The sequence below is a fragment of the Leucoraja erinacea genome, chromosome 20 (genome assembly GCF_028641065.1).
Source record: "Leucoraja erinacea ecotype New England chromosome 20, Leri_hhj_1, whole genome shotgun sequence".
NCBI classification, from domain to species: Eukaryota; Metazoa; Chordata; class Chondrichthyes; order Rajiformes; family Rajidae; genus Leucoraja; species Leucoraja erinaceus.
Window position 1 is genome coordinate 7,349,124 of NC_073396.1, and position 21,183 is coordinate 7,370,306.

At 45.5% G+C, this 21,183-nt stretch overlaps 1 protein-coding gene across 3 annotated transcripts in view; it reads right to left on the reverse strand.

The window, feature by feature from the left end:
• Nucleotides 1-3,883: 3,883 nt before the first annotated feature.
• grifin (galectin-related inter-fiber protein) overlaps nt 3,884-21,183 on the reverse strand; it is a 64,110-nt gene continuing 46,810 nt past the window's right edge. For all 3 annotated transcript variants that reach the window (XM_055651127.1, XM_055651126.1, XM_055651128.1), the window contains exons 2-5: nt 18,875-18,947; nt 15,665-15,744; nt 7,886-8,048; nt 3,884-6,244 (exon numbers count right to left, since the gene is read on the reverse strand). In XM_055651127.1, coding sequence (XP_055507102.1) covers nt 6,080-6,244; nt 7,886-8,048; nt 15,665-15,744; nt 18,875-18,886 — 420 coding nt within the window. In that variant the 5' untranslated portion in view covers nt 18,887-18,947 and the 3' untranslated portion in view covers nt 3,884-6,079. The remainder of the gene's footprint in view (nt 6,245-7,885; nt 8,049-15,664; nt 15,745-18,874; nt 18,948-21,183) is intronic.

A 21,183-nucleotide genomic window follows, 5' to 3' on the forward strand; every position in this document is an offset into this window, starting at 1 on the left:
ATTTTTAAGGCAGAGATAGATAGATTTTTGATTAGTACGGGTGTCAGAGGTTATAGGGCGAAGGCAGGAGACTGGGGTTAGGAGGGAGAGATAGATCAGCCATGTTTGAATGGTGGAGTTGACTTGATGGGCTGAATGGCCTACTTCTACTATCACTTATGCCCTTAAGATCTGCAGTTACTTCCTGCACATTGGTACTTTGTAGATGGGCAGAACTTGTTTTGAAAGCCCCAGCATTCGTGCTCTGTTTATTCTATGCCATTCAAGCTGTACTTGCCAGACCTACAGTATTACACTGCAGGCTGCTGCCAGGGACCACATCATCACAAGAGCAGAGGAAATGTAAGGGACGTCTAGGAATTTCAGCTACAACGTTAAATAAATCATACTGCAGTGACAGCGTTACAAGAGAGAGCGATTCTGAAACGTTACGCCAAAGGTTAAAATAGTTGACAAATGTTCAGTAGTCTGGATAAATCACTTGCGGTTGTGTTTTGGTTGATTGGCAGATACCAAACTTGTGCCATTTGAATGAATTAAACAACTAATTAATTAACTAATTGATTGATTTCACTGTGAAATTTGCAGTGAAATTCTTTGCGTGCGTACCCAGGGTATGCGAATAGTCACCACATAAAGGGCACGTACAGAGTTACAAAGTATCCTGCACCCTCCCCCTTCCCTCACAGCGGTCCCCCCACGCCGCGTCCTCCATTGTTCCTCCCCACGGCAGCGCCGTCCTCACTTCCACGTGGTCCGTCTTCGTCCGTCGGTCGGCGCCCACATTGACCGCCGCTCCGACCTCTCCACTATCGCCGCCAGGTCCCCTCCTGAGGCCTCCATGACGCCAACCCAGGCCCCAGTAACGGGATCCGCAGATCCGGTGGCCCTTGAGGTTCAAAGAAGGGCTCCTGACCCGAAATGTCACCCATCCTTTTTCTCCAGAGATGCTGCCTGACCCGCTGAGTTACTCCTGCACTTTGTGTCCATTTTGGTATTGTTTACCCTGGAATGTCGGAGATTGAGGTGAGACTTGATAGAAAGAAGTACATAAAATTAGATAAGGTAGACAGTCAGAACCTTCTTCCCAGGGTGGAAATGTGCAACATTAGAGGGCATAACGATACGTTGAGAGGCAAATATTTTAATGGAGGTGTTAGCGGCAAGTGTTTTACCCAGAGAGTGGTGGGGGCCTGAAATGGTGGTGGAGGCAGATATGGTAGTGGCTTTGGGAGGCTTTTAGATATGAACATGGATCATGTACAGGCAGAAGAGACAAGGATAGGAAAGGTTTAGAGGGATATGGGCCAAATGCAGGCTAAAAGGGACTAGCATCGACCCGGTGTTGGGTCGGCAGGGACGAGTTGGGCCGAAGGGCCTGTTTCCGTGCTGTGGGACTCCATAAGATAGGTTCCAGGAGCAAAATTAGGCCATTCTGCCCATCAAGTCCACACCGCCATTCAATCATGGCCGACCTATCTTTCCGTCTCAACTCCTGCCTTCACCCCCCCAACCCCTGACACCCGTACTAATCAAGAATTTGTCAATCCTTGCCTTAAAAATATCCATCGACTTGGCCTCCACAGCCGTCTGTGGCAATGAATTCCACAGATTCGCCACCCTCTAAACTAAAGAAATTCCCCCTCGTCTCCTTTCCAAAGGCACGTCCTTTTATTCCGTGGCTGTGGCCTCTGGACTCTCCCATGAGTGGAAACATCCTCTACCTCATTCACTCTATCCAGGCCTTTCACTATTCAGTCCCCCCCTCATTGAACTACTGAGTTTATGCACAAAGGAGGTATTGTCCCCCCCCCCCCCCCCCCCCCCCCCCCCCCCCCCCCCCCCCCCCCCCCCCCCCCCCCCCCCCAAAAACAGTGTCTCTTTACACGCCTTATTGGTGGGGACGGGTTGGAAGGGAACCATTTCTAGCCTGAGGTTCCCTTTAACAAAGAATGACTGACAGTGTTCAATTCTTCTGTGAAAAGCAAATCTTTCAATCTAATCTCAACAAGATAATGTTCTGTTTTGTTAACACTAGTCGACACTGTATAAATTATCTGTGCTATGTATTGGATGAACGATTCAAATATTGACTGGGAAGTTTTCTTTTGAATTGCTGTCCTCTTCAATACAGAGAATCCTGATCAGCAGTAAGGCAGCATCTTCAGATGTCAATTGTTGACACAACCTCGGAGAAAGCTCAATAAGAAAACCCAGCAAATTACCAAGTTGTAACAACGAATTAACACCAAAAGGTGCAAATAGAATAAAGGGGACGTCATTTAAGACTGAGGTGAGAAAAAACTTTTTTACCCAGAGAGCTGTGAATTTATGGAATTCCCTGCCACAGAGGGCAGTGGAGGCCAAGTCACTGGATGGATTTAAGAGAGCGTTAGATAGAGCTCTAGGGGCTAGTGGAGTCAAGGGGTATGGGGAGAAGGCAGGCACGGGTTATTGATAGGGGACGATCAGCCATATGATCACACTGAATGACGGTGCTGGCTCGAATGGCCAAATGACCTCCTCCTGCACCTATTTTCTATGTTTCTATGTTTCTAATTGGCTTGGTATGAATGTAAATTGTCCCTAATGTGTGTAGGGGGGTAGTGTTAGTGTGCGGGGATCGCTGGCCAGTGAGAACTCGGTGGGCCAAAGGGCCAACATCTGCGCTGTATCTCTAAACTAAACGAAATCATGAGTTTGATATATTATTGTTGACGTGTCGGGGAATATCTTCAAAGGCAAGTAAGTGGAGATGAGTAACAGAACGTCACTGAGGGACTGCAGCTTTGATCATTTTATTCCTCATTTTAGTCCTGTACTTTGATGTCCATGCATTTAAAATGCAGACGTGTAATGTTTTTGTGCTTTGTGACATTAGCAATGTAGTTTTAAAATCCCACAGCATTGCAGTAACAGGATTAAACTGTTCAGCACAACCCATGAAATGACATACAATGTTAATACTGAGGTAAGCTATTCTGATGCTTTCTTCTGCATGGATAAGGATTATTGAATCTAGTGGTTTACTATTTCACTGTCAGACAGATGATTAGTTTTGGTTACTTTAGGCCCACCGAGTCCGCACCGACCAGCGATCCCCGTACATTAACGCGATCATTTACACCAAGACACTTAATCTACAGACCTGGAGTGTGGGAGGAAACCTAAGACCTCGGAGAAAACCCACGCGGTCACGGGGAGAACGTTAAAACCTCCACATAGACAGCACCCGTGGTCAGGATCGAACCCGGGTCTCGTAAGGCAGCGACTCTACCGCTGCGCCACGAGTGAAATTATATATATATATTTTTTAAATAATTTTATTTATTAGAAGTAAGTACAATACCTTTTTACAGGTTCCCAAAATTATGTTAACGTTATACATTCTCTGTATGTACAACTTCATTTTTTAATTTTTTTTTTAAAGAGAGAAATAAGAACAAAAGAGATAGTAAAGAACAGAGGAAAGTCTAGTGTGTGTGTGAATAAAAAGGGGGAGAAAGAGATAGTGAGGAAAAGAAATAAGCAAGAAAAGAAAGCAGGAGGGAGATTATCAAATCGCCGCAAGGAGATGATTTTTAATATTCTTGATCATCTTTCACCCAGACCTGAAACTTTTAATTTTTACGATACTGTTGCACCACATGAATCCAAGAAATCAATAAATGGAGACCAACTCGTTAAGAATTGGTCTTGTTTATCTATAGGGTGATTTCACCAAATGTCAAATGAGCGTAGATCCCCCCTCACGTGACCGAAAATTTTAACTGGAGGACATATGTCACATCGGTACATGTTAGTGAATGGGGAAACACGCACTTTCCCACCCGTTAAAAACATGGAAAACGGCCGATTTGTGAGCTGAAATTTTCTGTGCTAGTCGGGGTGACCGTGAAGCACAGCGACCTAAATTTTCAGGCAAAAAAAAAGATAGAAAGTAAGGTAATTACAAGAGGGAACTGAAGGTGGAAAACAGCGGAAGTGAACAGCCGACATTTGCCGTGGAGATTTAAAGATCCAAAATATCGGGAATTATCGCGTTTGCTCGCTGAATTTCATCAAAAGTAAGTTAATAATACCTGGAATGGTTTTATTTCACGTTTGGCTTTTAATTTGCAGCGTTTGAGACGAAGATTAAGGAATAATGAGCACGGGAGGGTTTAACTGCAATAAAGTGTTTCCATTTTCATGTCCTTAATCTGCTTTTGGGATCTTCTTGGGCTGTTCGGTATTTTGCAAAAGACGGCATGAACTTAATAGGAAAACAAAATGGAAAACAGGCGTGTGTGCTGATGTGAATCGAAAAGTAGGTTAAAAACATTAGTAAAACAGGATTAGATTAGAGCTATCCCAATAATACAAGTCAGCAGCTGGACAACAAGCCTGAGCCAAGGGTTGAACATTTGTAATGTAGATGTCACAAGTTATATATAAGCTCCTAAAGTTCCCATCAGAACTTTCCCCCGAGAGAACAAAGTTCATATTAAATCTTTCCCCCATCACATTAAACCTATGTCCTCTGGTTCTCGATTCCCCTACTCTGGGCAAGAGACTCTGTGCGTTTCCCCGACCTATTCCTCACACAATTTTGTGTCCCTCTATAAGATCACCCCTCATCCTCCCTCCTACGCTCCAAGTCCTAATCTGCACAGCCTCTCCCTATAGCTCAGACCCTTGAGTCCTGGCAACATCCTCATAAATCTTCTCGGCACCCATTCCAGTAAGTGAAAAGCATCGCATAGAATCAGTTCAGGAATTATTACCAAAGCTCCAAAACCCATTTGGCATTCTCTATTTTCACGCCAAGTATCCTGAAGCATCTATTTGTCATGGCAAGGAACACTGAAATGGATAAGCAATCTGCCGTTGGATCAGTGCCCGTGGGCACCAGAGTCACTGGAACAGCAGGAAATGTATCCTTTCTTCTCGATAACATCAATAAACAATTGGTGATTGTGAAATGGCAGCCCATTTTAAACCTCATCACTTCTCTCCCATCTCAGCAGATGGAATTTCTGTTGTCAAATTGCATCATCCATTTTATACCATTGCCAACCACTATCATTCATTTTAAACCAACACCAAATGATTCTCATCCACTGAGCTGCCTCAAATGGCAGAAGAATGAAATGAAAGTGAATCCAACTGACAGTGCACTTATCACAGTCCACTTCCACCTTTGTTTTAGTTTAGTTTAGTTTTTGCCTTGCCTTGTAAAGTGGCTTTGAGTCCCTGAAAAGCGCTATATAAATTCAATTTATTATTATTATTATTATTAGAGATACAGCGCAGAAACAGGCCCATCGGCTCTCCGAGTCCGCGCCGACCAGCAATCCCCGTACACTTACGCCTTCCTACACGCACTAGCGCCATTATTTTTACATTTATACCAAGCCAATTAACCTACAAACCTGTACGTCTTTGGAGTGTGGGAGCAAACCGAAGATCTCAGAGAAAACCCACGCAGGTCACGGGGAGAACGTACAAACTTCATACAGACAGCACCTGTGGTCGGGATCGAACCGGGGTCTCTGGCGCTGCAAGCCCTGTAAGACAGCAACTTTACCGCTGTGCCGCTCCCGTTATCCCTTCCTCTGGCTTCACTATTTGCACCTCTTCCATCCTTATCTCCTGATCTCACACGTAACCCGAGCTCGCTGCTCAGTGGAGTGTCCTAAACCCAAATTGCTTCAGCCTCTTCATTTTTAGCTTTCATTTTATTCGTAAACGCCACGTTATTTGTTAAATGTCTGTCGCAGTGTTTCATTTTGTCTTTTCATGGAATCAGGAGACATTTTTCTCTTGAAGGCCTTTTATTCAATAATTAAATTTGTTATACTGGTGGCAAAATGTGGTCACATCAAGAATTCCATCAGAAATTCGTGAATCATAAACATTTGTAGACCTTCTGAAAAGTTCACTTGGGTATTGGACCAGTAATTAGATTTTTGGTTTGGAGGATAGCCGTCATTAAGGTTGCCAACATGAGCTTATTTTCTTTGACCAGGCTCTGATCTCCGCTTCAGTTGCACCTCCACGGACAAGAGGTGTCTGAGCTCTGGGGTTCCTCACGGCATCACATGTAGGTATTTTTGGTGATTTCCACTGAGGAGATGTTGACATCATCCAAGACTTGTAATCTGGTGATGGATTTCAGATTGTCCACCCGATGCTTGAACTGACAAACTGCAGTCCCGTCAAGCAAAACGTGGAAATATTCTTCATCGGAATATATTTCAACCTATTGCAAAAGCAAAATAAAGTTGGTGAACTCCTTGTATTCATGGAAGTTATCATAAGTGATAGGAGCAGAATTAGGCCATTTAGAAACATAGAAAATAGGTGCAAGAGTAGGCCATTCGGCCCTTTGAACCTGCACCGCCATTCAATATGATCATGGCTGATCATCCAACTCAGTATCCCGTTCCTGCCTTCTCTCAATACCTCCTGATCCCTTTAGTCACAAAGGCTACATCTAACTCCCTCTTAAATATAGCCAATGAACTGGCCTCAACTACCTTCTGTGGCAGAGAATTCCACACATTCACCACTCTCTGTGTGAAAAATGTTTTTCTCATCTCAGTCCTTAGAGATTTCCCCCTTATCCTTAAACTGTGACCCCTTGTTCTGGACTTCCCCAAATCTTCCTGCATCTAGCCTGTCCAACCCCTTAAGAATTTTGTAAGTTTCTATAAGATCCCCCCTCAATCTTCTAAATTCTAGCGAGTTTGGCCCATCAAGTCTACTCCACCATTCAATCATGACTGATCTATCTCTCCCTCCTAATCCCATTCCCCTGCCTTCTCCCCATAGTCCCTGACACCCGTCCTAATCAAGAATCTATCTATCTCTGCCTTAAAAATATCCATTGACATGGCCTCTACAGCCGTCTGTGGCAAAGAATTCCACAGATTCAACACCCTCCGACTAAAGAAATTCCTCCTCAGATTAAATTATATCAGTTTAATCTCTAAGTGGTACCCTTGCTGAATTTACCTTTCAAAACTAAAGGCTGTAATTTAATCCAGTGTGTAGGAATGAACTGCGGATGCTGGTTTAAATCGAAGGTAGACACTTAAAATGCCGGTGTAACTCAGCAGGTCAGGCAGCATCTCTGGAGAGAAGGAATGGGTGATGTTTCGGGTCTTGACCCTTGTTCAGACTGATCCAGTGTACTTGATACTTAAAAAATAGTTGGCAGGCGACAACTTTTAATTCAATTCAGTTCAATGATTCAATGATGCTTTGTTGTCACATGTGCAACACACAGTGAACATCTTTTTCGAGTTGCTACATTTGGCACCATTTCTAAAGTTCCAAAGTGTGGTCCAAGCGTTAGGTCGTATGGAGCGGCCCTCTACCCAGGCGAGCTCCAGGCTTCTACGGGGCCTCCAGCCATCACCTTTTAGTTTAGCTTAGTTTATTTTAGAATTGCAGCGCGGAAACCAAGTCCGGGCCGACCAGCGATCCCCGCACATTAACATGACCCTACACACAACAGGGACAGTTTTTACATTTTTACCCGGCCAATTAAGCCTGCAAACCCATACGTCTGTGGAGTGTGGGAGGAAACCGCAGATCTCAGTGAAAACCCACGAGGTCATGGGAAGAACGTCTGAACTCCATACAGACAAGCACCCGTGGTCAGGATGGAACCCGGGTCTCTGGCGCTGTAAGGCAGTAACTCTACCGCTGCGCCACCGTGTCTGCCCTTACCTGCATAGTTTCGTTCAGAGAGATACAGCGTGGAAACAGGCCATTCGGCCCACCGATTCCGTGCCGACCAGCGATCCCCGTACGCTAGTTCAATCCAACCCCCGAGGGACAATTTACGGGAGACAATGAACCGGAGCACCCGGAGGAAACGCACGTGAACAATTACCTGGAATAGTCCCTCGGCCTCGAGTGGACATGTTGCTGACCGCTCCTCTTTGCCCCATTCATTTGCAAGGTAGGAATTACACACCAGCAACGAGTCCGCAAAGCGCGGGTTAAAATGAAATGCAATTGCTTCACTTCTGTCACACAGGAAATTGATTTCAAATCTGCAAGTGAAGAAATCATAAAATTAGTTTGCATTTGATTCTATGTTTTATAACGTCTTGGCTGATTTACCTCGTTAATCCTTCATGAGGTCAAAATCTATCATCATTCTCTTTCCTTGATTCCCATCTCACCCCTGGTCTCCTGAAGTAAATGCCTGTCTGTTAGATCAGAGAGTAATACAGCACGAATAGACACAAAGTGCTGGAGAAACCTGGGGTCAGGCAGCGTCTCTGGAGAAAAAGGATGCAAGATTAATTTTTCAGACTTCTTCAGACTGATCGGTGGGGAGGGGTTAGAAAGCTGAAAGAGTGAAGTTGTGGCAGGCCAATAGACAATAGACAATAGACAATAGGTGCAGGAGTAGGCAATTCGGCCCTTCGAGCCAGCACTGCCATTCATGGCTGATCATCCCCAATCAGTACCCCATTCCTGCCTTCTCCCCATATCCCATGACTCCGCTATCTTTAAGAGCCCTATCTAGCTCTCTCTTGAAAGTATCCAGAGAACCGGTCTCCACCGCCCTCTGAGGCAGAGAATTCCACAGACTCACAAAGTCTGGCAAGTGATAGGTGGATAAACAAAGAACTGCAGATAGACACAAAACGCTGGAGTAACTCAGCCGGACAGGCAGCATCTCTGTTTAGAAGGAATCCAGAGATGTAGTCTGTCCCGCTGAGTTACTCCAGCATTTTGTGTCTCTCTTCGGTGCAAACGAGCATCTGCAGTTCCTTCCGTAACACAGAGAACTGCAGATGCTGATTTATACCAAAGAAGGGTCCCGACCTGAAATGTCACCCATCCTTGTTCTCCAGAGATGCTGCCTGACCCGCTGAATTACTCCAGCACTTTGTGTGTACAAACCAGCATCTGCAGTACTTTGTTTCTACGATACGGCAAGAAAACAGGTTCTGTGACCTAATTCGTCCGTGCCGAACAAGATATCCATCTAAGATAATCCCATTTATTGACGTTTGACCCATATACCTCTGAAGGGCCTGTCCCATTTGGCGATTTTTTTGGCGATTGCCGGCATAATTGACTGACGTATCAGGTCGCCTATTGTCTATTGTCCAATGTCTAATTTGTTCTGCAGTCTTTCTGGCCTAATGGCATTTCTCCTGTTGCAATGTGACCAAGGTGGAACACAATACTCCAAGTACAGCCTGAACATAGAAACATAGAAACATAGAAATTAGGTGCAGGAGTAGGCCATTCAGCCCTTCGAGCCTGCACCGCCATTCAATATGATCATGGCTGATCATCCAACTCAGTATCCCGTACCTGCCTTCTCTCCATACCCCCTGATCCCCTTAGCCACAAGGGCCACATCTAACTCCCTCTTAAATATAGCCAATGAACTGGCCTCAACTACCCTCTGTGGCAGAGAGTTCCAGAGATTCACCACTTCTTCTCATCTCGGTTTTAAAGGATTTCCCCTTTATCCTTAAGCTGTGACCCCTTGTCCTGGACTTCCCTAACATCGGGAACAATCTTCCTGCATCTAGCCTGTCCAACCCCTTAAGAATTTTGTAAGTTTCTATAAGATCCCCTCTCAATCTTCTAAATTCTAGAGAGTATAAACCAAGTATATCCAGTCTTTCTTCATATGAAAGTCCTGACATCCCAGGAATCAGTCTGGTGAACCTTCTCTGTACTCCCTCTATGGCAAGAATGTCTTTCCTCAGCTTAGGAGACCAAAACTGTACGCAATACTCCAGGTGTGGCCTCACCAAGACCATGTACAACTGCAGTAGAACCTCTCTGCTCCTATACTCAAATCCTTTTGCAATGAAAGCTAACATACCATTCGCTTTCTTTACTGCCTGCTGCACCTGCATGCCTACCTTCAATGACTGGTGTACCATGACACCAGTCGTTGAAGAACAACTGTAACGCAGCTGTAACATTCTGCACTCAATTCCCCAGCTGATGAAGGCCAGCGCGCCAACACCCTTCTTCACCGCCCCGAGCTCCCAGCAACACGGGAGCTTGCAAAAGTGGTGGACACTGCCTGGCCCATCACGGCTACTGACTTCCCCTCCATCGAAGGGATCTACAGGATGTGCTGCCTCATAAAGGCATCATCAGAGAACCTCACCACCCTGGCCACGCTCTCATTTCACTCCTGCCAGAAAGTACAGGAGTCTGAAAGAGGCGCCTTCCAGGTTCTGAAACCGTTTCTTTCCCACAACCTCGAGGTTGAAGGGAACACTACAAACACCAACTAATCTTCGAACTATTTAAGAAGGAACTGCAGCTGCGGGAAAAATCGAAGGTAGACAAAAATGCTGGAGAGACTCAGCGGGTGAGGCAGCATCTATCTTTTTTTATGTTGAAGATGAGGGAATGTCACCTCTACTGTTTTGAGAGCGATTTCCATGCCTGCTGAGGCGTACGCCTATTTACAGGTCTCCAGTCCAAAGTACCAACCTTCCACGTCCACAGTCTACTTCCTACCACAAAGACAATCCCTGTTCAGATTCAGATTCAGATTCAATTTTAATTGTCATTGTCAGTGGGGCAGCGGGGGAGCTACGTGCGGATGCTCTTTGTGGACTACAGCTCTGCTTTTAACACCATCCTTCCCCACAAACTGGTGGACAAACTGGGGGACTTGGGACTTCCACACTCCACCTGTACGTGGATAAATAGCTTCCTGTCGGGTCGCAGCCAGAGAGTCAGAGTGGGCCATCATACATCCACGGCCCTCAGCCTCAGTACCGGCTCTCCACAGGGCTGCGTACTGAGCCCCCTGCTCTACACCATCTACACACATGACTGCACCCCCGCCCACCACAGCAACACCATTGTCAAATTTGCGGATGACACTACGGTGGTGGGACTCATCTCCGGGGGGGACGAGTACGCCTACCGGGATGAGGTGGAGCAGCTGACAGTGTGGTGTGAAGAAAATAACCTGCTCCTCAACACCTTAAAGACAAAGGAAGTAATAATAGATTTCAGGAAGAATAAAACGGACATGGTACCATTGACTATCAGAGGGGACTGTGTAGAGAGGGTGGCGGATTTCCGCTTCCTGGGAATCCATATTGAGGAGGACCTGACGTGGAGCGTGAACACCACTGCGCTGCTGAAAAAGGTCCAGCAGAGACTGCACTTCCTGAGGGTGCTCAGGAAGAATAACATCACTCAGAGACTGCTGCTGTCCTTTTATCGGTGCTCCATTGAGAGCATACTAACATACTGTGTATGCGTGTGGTACACCAGCTGCACAGCGGCTCAGAGGAAAGCGCTCCAGAGGGCCATTGACAACGCCCAGAGGATTGTCGGCTGCCCTCTCCTTACCTTGGAGGACTTACACAGTTCCCGCTGCACCAAAAAATCCCAGAATATCATAAAGGACATTTCCCACCCCGGACACTCCCTGTTTGAACTGTTGCCGTCAGGCAGACAGTACAGATCTACAAGGACAAGGACAAATAGACTAAAAAACAGTTTTTACCCCACTGCTATAAAAGCACTAAATGTAGCCGCCAAGGAACGCAGGGGCGATACAGACTAAGGGACTGTGGTACGCTGTGGAATCGACAGAAGGATGGAGGGTTGGGGGTGTATGCGTGCTTTGTTTGTGATATTTATTTAGTTGTTTATCTTTTAATATTTTACCTTGTATGTATCGTTAGCTTTTAGAAATGTTTGAATGGTGCACTGACTGGCTGACATTTTAAATTTTGTTGTACATGGTTCATGTTACAATGACAATAAAGAAACTATTCTATTCTATTCTATTCAGTGTACAGTACAGAGACAACGGAATGCATTTAGCATCTCCCTTGAAGAGCGACATAGCAAACGATTTGAATAAATAATAATAAGTGTCCGGGGGGGGGGGGGGGTGGTGATTGGCAGTCACCGAGGTACGTTGTTGAGTAGAGTGACAGCCGCCGGAAAGAAGCTGTTCCTCGACCTGCTGGTTCGGCAACGGAGAGACCTGTAGCGCCTCCCGGATGGTAGGAGGGTAAACAGTCCATGGTTGGGGTGAGAGTAGTCCTTGGCGATGCTGAGCGCCCTCCGCAGACAGCGCTTGCTTTGGACAGACTCAATGGAGGGGAGCGAGGAACCGGTGATGCGTTGGGCAATTTTCACCACCCTCTGCAATGCCTTCCGGTCGGAGACAGAGCAGTTGCCATACCATACTGTGATGCAGTTGGTAAGGATGCTCTCGATGGTGCAGCGGTAGAAGTTCACCAGGATCTGCGGAGACAGATGGACCTTCTTCAGTCTCCTCAGGAAGAAGAGACGCTGATGAGCCTTCTTGATCAGAGTAGAGGTATTGTGGGTCCAAGAGAGGTCATCGGAGATGTTGACTCCCAGGAACCTGAAGCTAGAAACACGTTCCACCTCCTGATGGAGCCGGAGAACACTGTTGACTAGTTAGCTTAGCTCTACCTGGATCCCATGCGATCTAAAGCATGAAGCAATTAGTGGTCCACATAAATGCCTTGCACAGTGTGAATTATAGATTAACACCCCATGGATAGTTCACCTTCTCGCTGCATAATTTCACTGGGATCTTGACGCATAAGATATAAATAGGCTTTCAAATTGTCAGTTAATACACAGAATACATAGCTGATGAAACTGGTGATTACATTAACACAGGTAGACAAAAATGCTGGAGAAACTCAGCGGGTGCAGCAGCATCTTTGGAGGGTTTCAGCCCGAAACGTCGCCTATTTCCTTCGCTCCATAGATGCTGCTGCACCCGCTGAGTTCCTCCAGCACTTTTGTCTACCTGCCAGAGGAATTAGGTGAGGCAATTCCTCGCCTGCTCCAACTCTCCCCATAGCTCAGGCTCTCAAGTCCTGTCAATAGGACGGTACGGGGGCCCAGCGGTAGAGTTGCTGTCATACAGCGCTTGCAGTGCCCAGAGACCCGGGTTCGATCCTGACCAAGGGCGCTGTCTGTATGGAGTTTGTACGTTCTCCCCGTGACCACGTAGGCTTTCTCCGAGATATTCGGTTTCCTTCCACACTCCAAAGGCCTACAGGTTTGTAGGTTAATTGGCTTGGTGTAAATGTAAATTGTCCCTAGTGTGTGTAGGATAGTGTTAATGTGCAGGGGATTGTTGGTTGGCGTGGACTCGGTGGGCCGAAGGGATAGTGTAGTGTGGTGTGGTGTCATGTAGTGTAGTGTTGTGCAGTGCAGTGCAGTGTATTGCATTGTATTGTATTGAGTTGGATGATCAGCCATGATCATATTGAATGGCGGTGCAGGCTCGAAGGGCTGAATGGCCTACTCCTGCACCTAATTTCTATGTTTCTATGTATTGTCGTGTAGTGGTATTGTATTGCATTGTAGAAAAGGAGCAATTTCAGAGGAGTAAAGGCAGAGGGAGCTGAAGAGACACAGCAAATGGTGAAAGATGTGGGGCTTGCTGGACAGTTACATTTACAATTGTTTTTCAACTGGAAGGTTGAATTTTGGACTAAGATTTGCTTCATTTCTCACCTGATGTCCACCCTCACCTGCCCGCTAGGAGTGCACACCTGGTCAGGGTTAGGGATCTGTGCCCATCTTTGGCAATGTGTCTGATTTTGGTCACGTGTTGTAGAGGAGATCAGTTTTAGACTTTAGAGAAAGAGATGCAGAAACAGGCCCTTTGCCCATCGAGTCCATGCCGGCCGGCGATCATCCCGTACACTAACCTGCACACACTAGGGGCAATTTTACAACATTGCCAAAGCCAACTAACCTACAGATCTGCACGTCATTGGAGCGTGGGAGGAAACAGGAGCACATAGAAACATGGAAACAGAAAATAGGTGCAGGAGTAGGTCATTTGGCCCTTTGAGCCAGCACCGCCATTCAATATGATCATGGCTGAACATCCAAAATCAGTATTTAAGAAGGATCTGCAGATGTTGGAAAATCGAAGGTACACAAAAAAGCTGGAGAAACTCAGCGGGTGCAGCAGCATCTATGGAGCGAAGGAAATATTATCTAAATGGTGGCCGATTGGGAAAGGAGGAGATGCAGCGAGACCTGGGTGTCATGGTACACCAGTCATTGAAGGTAGGTATGCAGGCAGTAAAGAAAGCGAATGGTATGCTAGCTTTCATTGCAAAAGGATTTGAGTATAAGAGCAGGGAGGTTCTACTGCAGTTGTACAGGGTCTTGGTAAGACCACACACCTGGAGTATTGCGTACAGTTTTGGTCTCCAAATCTGAGGAAGGACATTATTGCCATAGAGGGAGTGCACAGACGGTACACCAGACTGATTTCTGGGTTGACATGACTGTCTTTTGAAGAAAGACTGGATAGAATTGGTTTATACTCTCTAGAATTTTTGGAGATTGAGAGGGGATCTTATAGAAACTTACAAAATTCTTAAGGGGTTGGACAGGCTAGATGCAGGACGATTGTTCCGATGTTAGGGAAGTCCAGGACAAGGGGTCACAGCTTAAGGATAAGGGGGAAATCCTTCAAAACCGAGATGAGAAGAACTTTTTTCACACAGAGAGTGGTGAATCTCTGGAACTCTCTGCCACGGAGGGTAGTTGAGGCCAGTTCATTGGCTATATTTAAGAGGGAGTTAGATGTGGCCCTTGTGGCTAAGGGGATCAGGGGGTATGGAGAGAAGGCAGGTACGGGATACTGAGTTGGATGATCAGCCATGATCATATTGAATGGCGGTGCAGGCTCGAAGGGCCGAATGGATGAACAGCTTTTTTGTGTACCTTCGATTTTCCAGCATCTGCAGTTCCTTCTTAAATACTGATTTTGGATGTTCAGCCATGATCATATTAGAAACATAGAAACATAGAAATTAGGTGCAGGAGTAGGCCATTCGGCCCTTCGAGCCTGCACCGCCATTCAATATGATCATGGCTGATCATCCAACTCAGTATCCCGTACCTGCCTTCTCTCCATACCCCCTGATCCCCTTAGCCACAAGGGCCACATCTAACTCCCTCTTAAATATAGCCAATGAACTGGCCTCAACTACCCTCCGTGGCAGAGAGTTCCAGAGATTCACCACTCTCTGTGTGAAAAAAGTTCTTCTCATCTCGGTTTTGAAGGATTTCCCCCTTATCCTTAAGCTGTGACCCCTTGTCCTGGACTTCCCTAACATCGGGAACAATCTTCCTGCATCTAGCCTGTCCAACCCCTTAAGAATTTTGTAAGTTTCTATAAGATCCCCTCTCAATCTCCTAAATTCTAGAGAGTATAAACCAAGTCTATCCAGTCTTTCTTCAAAAGACAGTCCTGACATCCCAGGAATCAGTCTGGTGAACCTTCTCTGCACTCCCTCTATGGCAATAATGTCCTTCCTCAGATTTGGAGACCAAAACTGTACGCAATACTCCAGGTGTGGTCTCACCAAGACCCTGTACAACTGCAGTAGAATCTCCCTGCTCCTATACTCAAATCCTTTTGCTATGAAAGCTAACATACCATTTGCTTTCTTCACTGCCTGCTGCACCTGCATGCCTACTTTCAATGACTGGTGTACCATGACACCCAGGTCTCGCTGCATCTCCCCTTTTCCTAGCCGGCCACCATTTAGATAATAGTCTACTTTCCCTCAAGGAACATGTCTCTATGGGGACAAACAATGATCACGGCAGCCGACACCACACCACCGATTACCTTTTGGCTCCTGAGGTTGGTTCACCCCTCACAGTCACGTTCCAACCGGGACACAGGCCCTCGGGACATTCGGCTTCAAACTGCCCGCAAACAGGAAGACAAAGGTTAATGACGACACAGGAACCGCAGGTGCCGGTTTACAAAAAATAAAACACAAAGTACTGGAGTAACTCAGCAGGCCAGGCAGCATCTGTGGAAGATACATGTAGGAAGGAACTGCAGATGCTGTTTTACACCGAAGATAGACACAATATGCTGGGACTGTCACACCATTTAAGAAACATTTATTTTTATTTATTTATTTTAAAAATATTTTTATTAGAAGCCAACACATATTATAAACATTTCATGTATATCAGTCGTACATTATTAATATTACCAATTGTGGATTGGTTCTGCTTCTAGTTTTTTTTTTTAAAGATAGAAAGTAAGAGAGAAAGGAAAAAACAAAATACACAAATGTCAAGATTAAAAAAAAGAATGGAATGATTTACTAATAATACATCTTTGGAGATAGGTTTGTGTATTATAAAGTGTAACTTTTCATCTAATCCTGAGTTCAAGCTTCGGTTAGGTTCCTGTGCTGGACTGATCTACCCCTTCGAATAGTCAATGAATGGAGACCATATTCTAACAAAAATTTCTTGTTTGTCCATTAAGCCAAAAGAGGCTGGGACTATCCTAACGTTCAAGAAGCAGTTAGGCAGGTACATGGATAGGACAGGTTTGGAGGGATATGGACCAAATGCATGGGTGGAACTAGTGTGGCTGGGACATTGTTGGCCGGTGTGGGCAAATTGGGCCGAAGGACCTGTTTCCACACTGTATCACCCTATGACTATATCTGGGTCAAGCACAAGCAGGTAGGACTGTCTTAGATGGGACATCTTGGTCGGCATGGATGCGTTAGGCTGAAGAGCCTATTCCCATGTGTAGGAAGGAACTGCAGATGCTGCTTTACACCAAAGTGAGACACAAAATGCTGGAGTAACTCAGCGGGACAGGCAGCATCTCTGGGGAGAAGGAACGGGTGATGGACTGAAGAAGGGTCTCCGCCCAAAACGTCACCCGTTCCTTCTCTCCAGAGATGCTGCCTGCCCCGCTGAGTTACTCCAGCATTTTGTGTCTATCTGTGAGCCTAGTCCCATGTTGTTTGACTCCAATATATTGGACATTTTAGACTGGGAAAGGAGCGTGGATGTGGGAGAATGCGTCTGTGGCTATGCTTAATTTATGTGTATAAGGGCACACTCAATCATCTTGATGGATGTTTGTATTCTATGTATGTCTTACCTGCGGAAAACGACACGGACCATTTACTCTCACCAACAGGTTGTTTTCCATGAAGTGGGCATCATTTTGTTTATTCAGAAGCTATAAATCCACCAACATGTAGCTCTCAAATCAATGTCTAATTTTCACCCTGCTGTTAGATTTTGATATTATTTTACTGAGACACTTGCTGCCTCTGTTGTTTTTACACGGCTGTATAATCAATGATGGCATGCAAACCTTTATATTTTTTATAAGGCAGACAAAAATGCTGGAGAAACTCAGCGGGCGAGGCAGCATCTATGGAGCGAAGGAATAGGTGACGTTTTGGGTCTCGACCCGAAACGTCACCTATTCCTTCGCTCCATAGATGCTGCCTCACCCGCTGAGTTTCTCCAGCATTTTTGTCTCGACCCGAAACGTCACCTATTCCTTCGCTCCATAGATGCTGCCTCACCCGCTGAGTTTCTCCAGCATTTTTGTCTCGACCCGAAACGTCACCTATTCCTTCGCTCCATAGATGCTGCCTCACCCGCCGAGTTTCACCAGCATTTTTGTCTACCTTCGATTTTCTTTCCAGCAGTTCTGCAGTTCTTTCGTAAATATTTTTTATAAGGCAGTCTCTTTTGAGCATCTGCTATTTTCTCCTCGCCCCTTTCACGGCCCCAACTATGCAGTGGACCTTCAAAAACAGGAAGGCAGATTACTATCTAAATGGCGTCAAATTGGGAAAAGGGGATCTGGGGGACCTTGTTCATCGGTCTATGAAAGTAAGCATGCAGGTACAGCAGGCAGTGAAGAAAGCGAATGGCATGTTGGTCTTTATAACAAGAGGAGTCAAGTATAGGAGCAAAGAGGTCCTTCTGCAGATGTACAGGGCCCTAGCGAGACCACACCTGGAGTATTGTGTGCAGTTTTGGTCCCCTAATTTGAGGAAGGACATTCTTGCTATTGAGGGAGTGCAGCGTAGGTTTACAAGGTTAATTCCCGGGATTGTAGGACTGTCATATGCTGAGAGAATGGAGCAGCTGGGCTTGTACACTCTGGAGTTTAGAAGGATGAGGGGGAATCTTATTTAAACATATAGGATTGTTAAGGATTTGGACATTGTAGAGGCAGGAAACATGTTCCCGATGGTGGGGGAGTCCAGAACCAGGGGCCACAGTTTAAGAATAAGAGGTAAACCATTTAGAAGGGAGATGAGAAAACACTTTTTCTCACAGAGAGTTGTGAGTGTGGAATTCTCTGCCTCAGAGGGTGGTGGAGGCCGGTTCTCTGGATACTTTCAAGAGAGAGCTAGATAGAGCTCTTAAAGATCGCGGAGTCAGGGGATATGGGGAGAAGGCAGGAACGGGGTATTGATTGGGGATGATCAGCCATGATCACATTGGATGGCGGTGCTGGCTCGAAGGGCCGAATGGCCTACTCCTGCACCTATTATCTATTGTCTATTCTCCTACCTTCTCCCCATAATCCCTGCCACCCGCACTAATCAAGAATTTATCTATCTCTGCCTTAAAAATATGCAATGACTTGGCCTCCACCGCCTTCTGTGGCGATAGATTCCACAGACTCACCACGCTAAGGCTTGTGAGAGGAAAAGATTGGTATTTTATGTCATTCACCTGTTTGAACTATAATGTTTTATTCTTAATGTTTTAATGTTTTATGTTTTGTTCTTCATTGTTTACTGTATGTCGTGTTGTCACTTGCGAGTGGAGCACCAAGGCAAATTCCTTGTATGTGTACATACTTGGCCAATAAACCTATTCATTCAATCAATCATTCATTCATTCATTCATTCCTATCGTGGAGTACATCTCATGACATTACTCATCGAACAATGCATGCGGAGACAAAAAACGCCGGTGGGACAAAGTAGATTCTTAGTAAGCAATTCATTTGTGGAGCAGAAGATATTAAACACTTCATACTCACCCTTAAGGCCATTGAGTTTGCTACTGTACGTTCTAGCCGTGCACAGGCGTCTCTGGATGAACAACAGTTCCAGCTGGAAAACAGATATACAAAGGGATTGAGACCACGTGAGCCTGGATTAATGGCCGAACAAAGCAGAAGCTAACAAAGCAAAAAAAAGGTCTGAAGAAGGGACTCGACCCGAAACGTCACCCATTCCGTCTCACCGGACATGTTGCTGAGTTGCTCCAGCATTTTGTGTCTACCTTCGATTTATTATTATTTTTTTTTAAATGTTTTATTAGAAGCAAACACATATTATAAACATTTCATGTACAGTATATCAGTCGCACATTGTTAATATTATCAATTATGGATTGGTTCTGCTTCTAGTTTTTTTTTGAAGGATAGAAAGTAGGAGAGAAAGACCTTCGATTTAAACCAGCATCCGCAGTTCTTTCTTACACAAAGCAAATGGGGATATATGCTAAGCACAGGAAAGCTCTCTATCCCATGGCTTTGGTTCAGACACGGCACCCTACCAGTAGAGGGATAGTAGAGAGTGGGTCTCCATTGAAGACCGCTCCTCATACCTATTCCCCCCCCCCCAACAAACAAACAAACAAATAAATATGTGGGATAAGTAAGTAAATAAATAAATAAATAGATAGATAAATGAATAGATAAGCGGTTAAATAAATAAATAAATGAACAAATAAGCGGTTAAATAAATAAATAAATAAATAGACCAGATAGGTAGAAATTAATAAATAAAGTATAAACTATCCCTCTCACTGGGAAGTCTAAGTTCCAAAGTTCTGGGAGCAGAAGTAGACCATTCGGCCCATGTTCTGCAGAGGTACCTCCTGACCAGCTGAGTTACTCCAGCACTTTGGATCTTTTTTTTGTGAAAGACCATCTGCAATTCGTAAGCTCATAAGTTATAGAAGCGGAATTAGTCCACCGAGTCTACTCCACCAATTCAATCATAGCCGATCTATCTTTGCCTCCCAACCCCATTCTCCCCATAACCCCGTACTAATCAGGAATCTATCTATCTCTGGATTTAGAAATGTCCACTGGCTTGGCCTCCACAGCCTTTTCTCCTGCAAGCTCCTTCGAGGTTAAATTTTACAGGTAATAACGCGTGATGGTTGCTTGCTGCCTGTTTAGTTTAGTTTAGTTTAGAGATACTGCATGAAAACAGGCACGTCGGCCCACCGAGTCCATGCTGACCAGCGGTCACCCATACACTAATTCTCTGCTGCACACTAGGGACAATTTAGTGAAGTCAATTTCGTTACAAGCCTGCACGTCTTTGTGGTGTGGGAGGAAACCAGAGCACCCGGAGAAAACCCACGAGGTCACAGAGAGAACGTACAAACTCTGGAAAGACAGCACCCGAGGTCAGGATCGAACCTGGGTCTCTGGTGCTGTGAGGCAGCAACTCTACTGCTGTGCCACTGTGCTGCCCTGCCTGTTCAATTAACGGAATGCACTACATGGCCAGATAGCAAATGTTAACAATTTAAAATGACAAGCGAGTGAGATCTCAGTCCAACCTGATGCTTTCCCGACCTGTAGCCGTGCAATGAATCCATCCATACCTCTAGTTTCTCTCTCGCCTGACTCTCAGTCCAAAGAAGGGTCTCGACCCGAAACATCACCTATTCCTTCGCTCCAGAGATGCTGCCTGACCCGCTGAGTTACTCCAGCATTTAGCGTCTATCTTCCATGCAACGTATTTGTTCCATTCCAGTGGTTGGGAACGGTGACTGGGAATCAATCATACATAGAAACAAAAAAACACAGAAAATAGGTTCAGAAGTAGGCCATTCGGCCCTTCGAACCAGCATCGCCATTCCATATGGTCACAGCTGATCATCCAAAATCAGTACCCCGTTCCTGCTTTTTCCCCATATCCCTTGATTCCGTTAGCCCTAAGAGCTAAATCTAACTCTCTCTTGAAAACATCCAGTAAATTGGCTTCCGCTGCCCACTGTGGCAGAGAATTCCACAGATTCACAACTCTCTGGGTGAAAAAGTTCTTCCTCATCTCAGTCCGAAATGGCCGACCCCTTATTCTTAAAACACTTATATAAACCATTAAACAACCATGTGTTCAAGAAGGAAGTGCAGATGCTGGAAAATCGAAGGTAGACATAAATGCTGGAGGAACTCAGCGGGTGCAGCAGCATCTATGGAGCGAAGGAAATAGGCAACGTTTGAAGGGTTTTGGCCCGAAACGTTGCCTATTTCCTTCGCTCCATAGATGCTGCCGCACCCGCTGAGTTTCTCCAGCATTTTTGTCTACAAACGATTATACAATG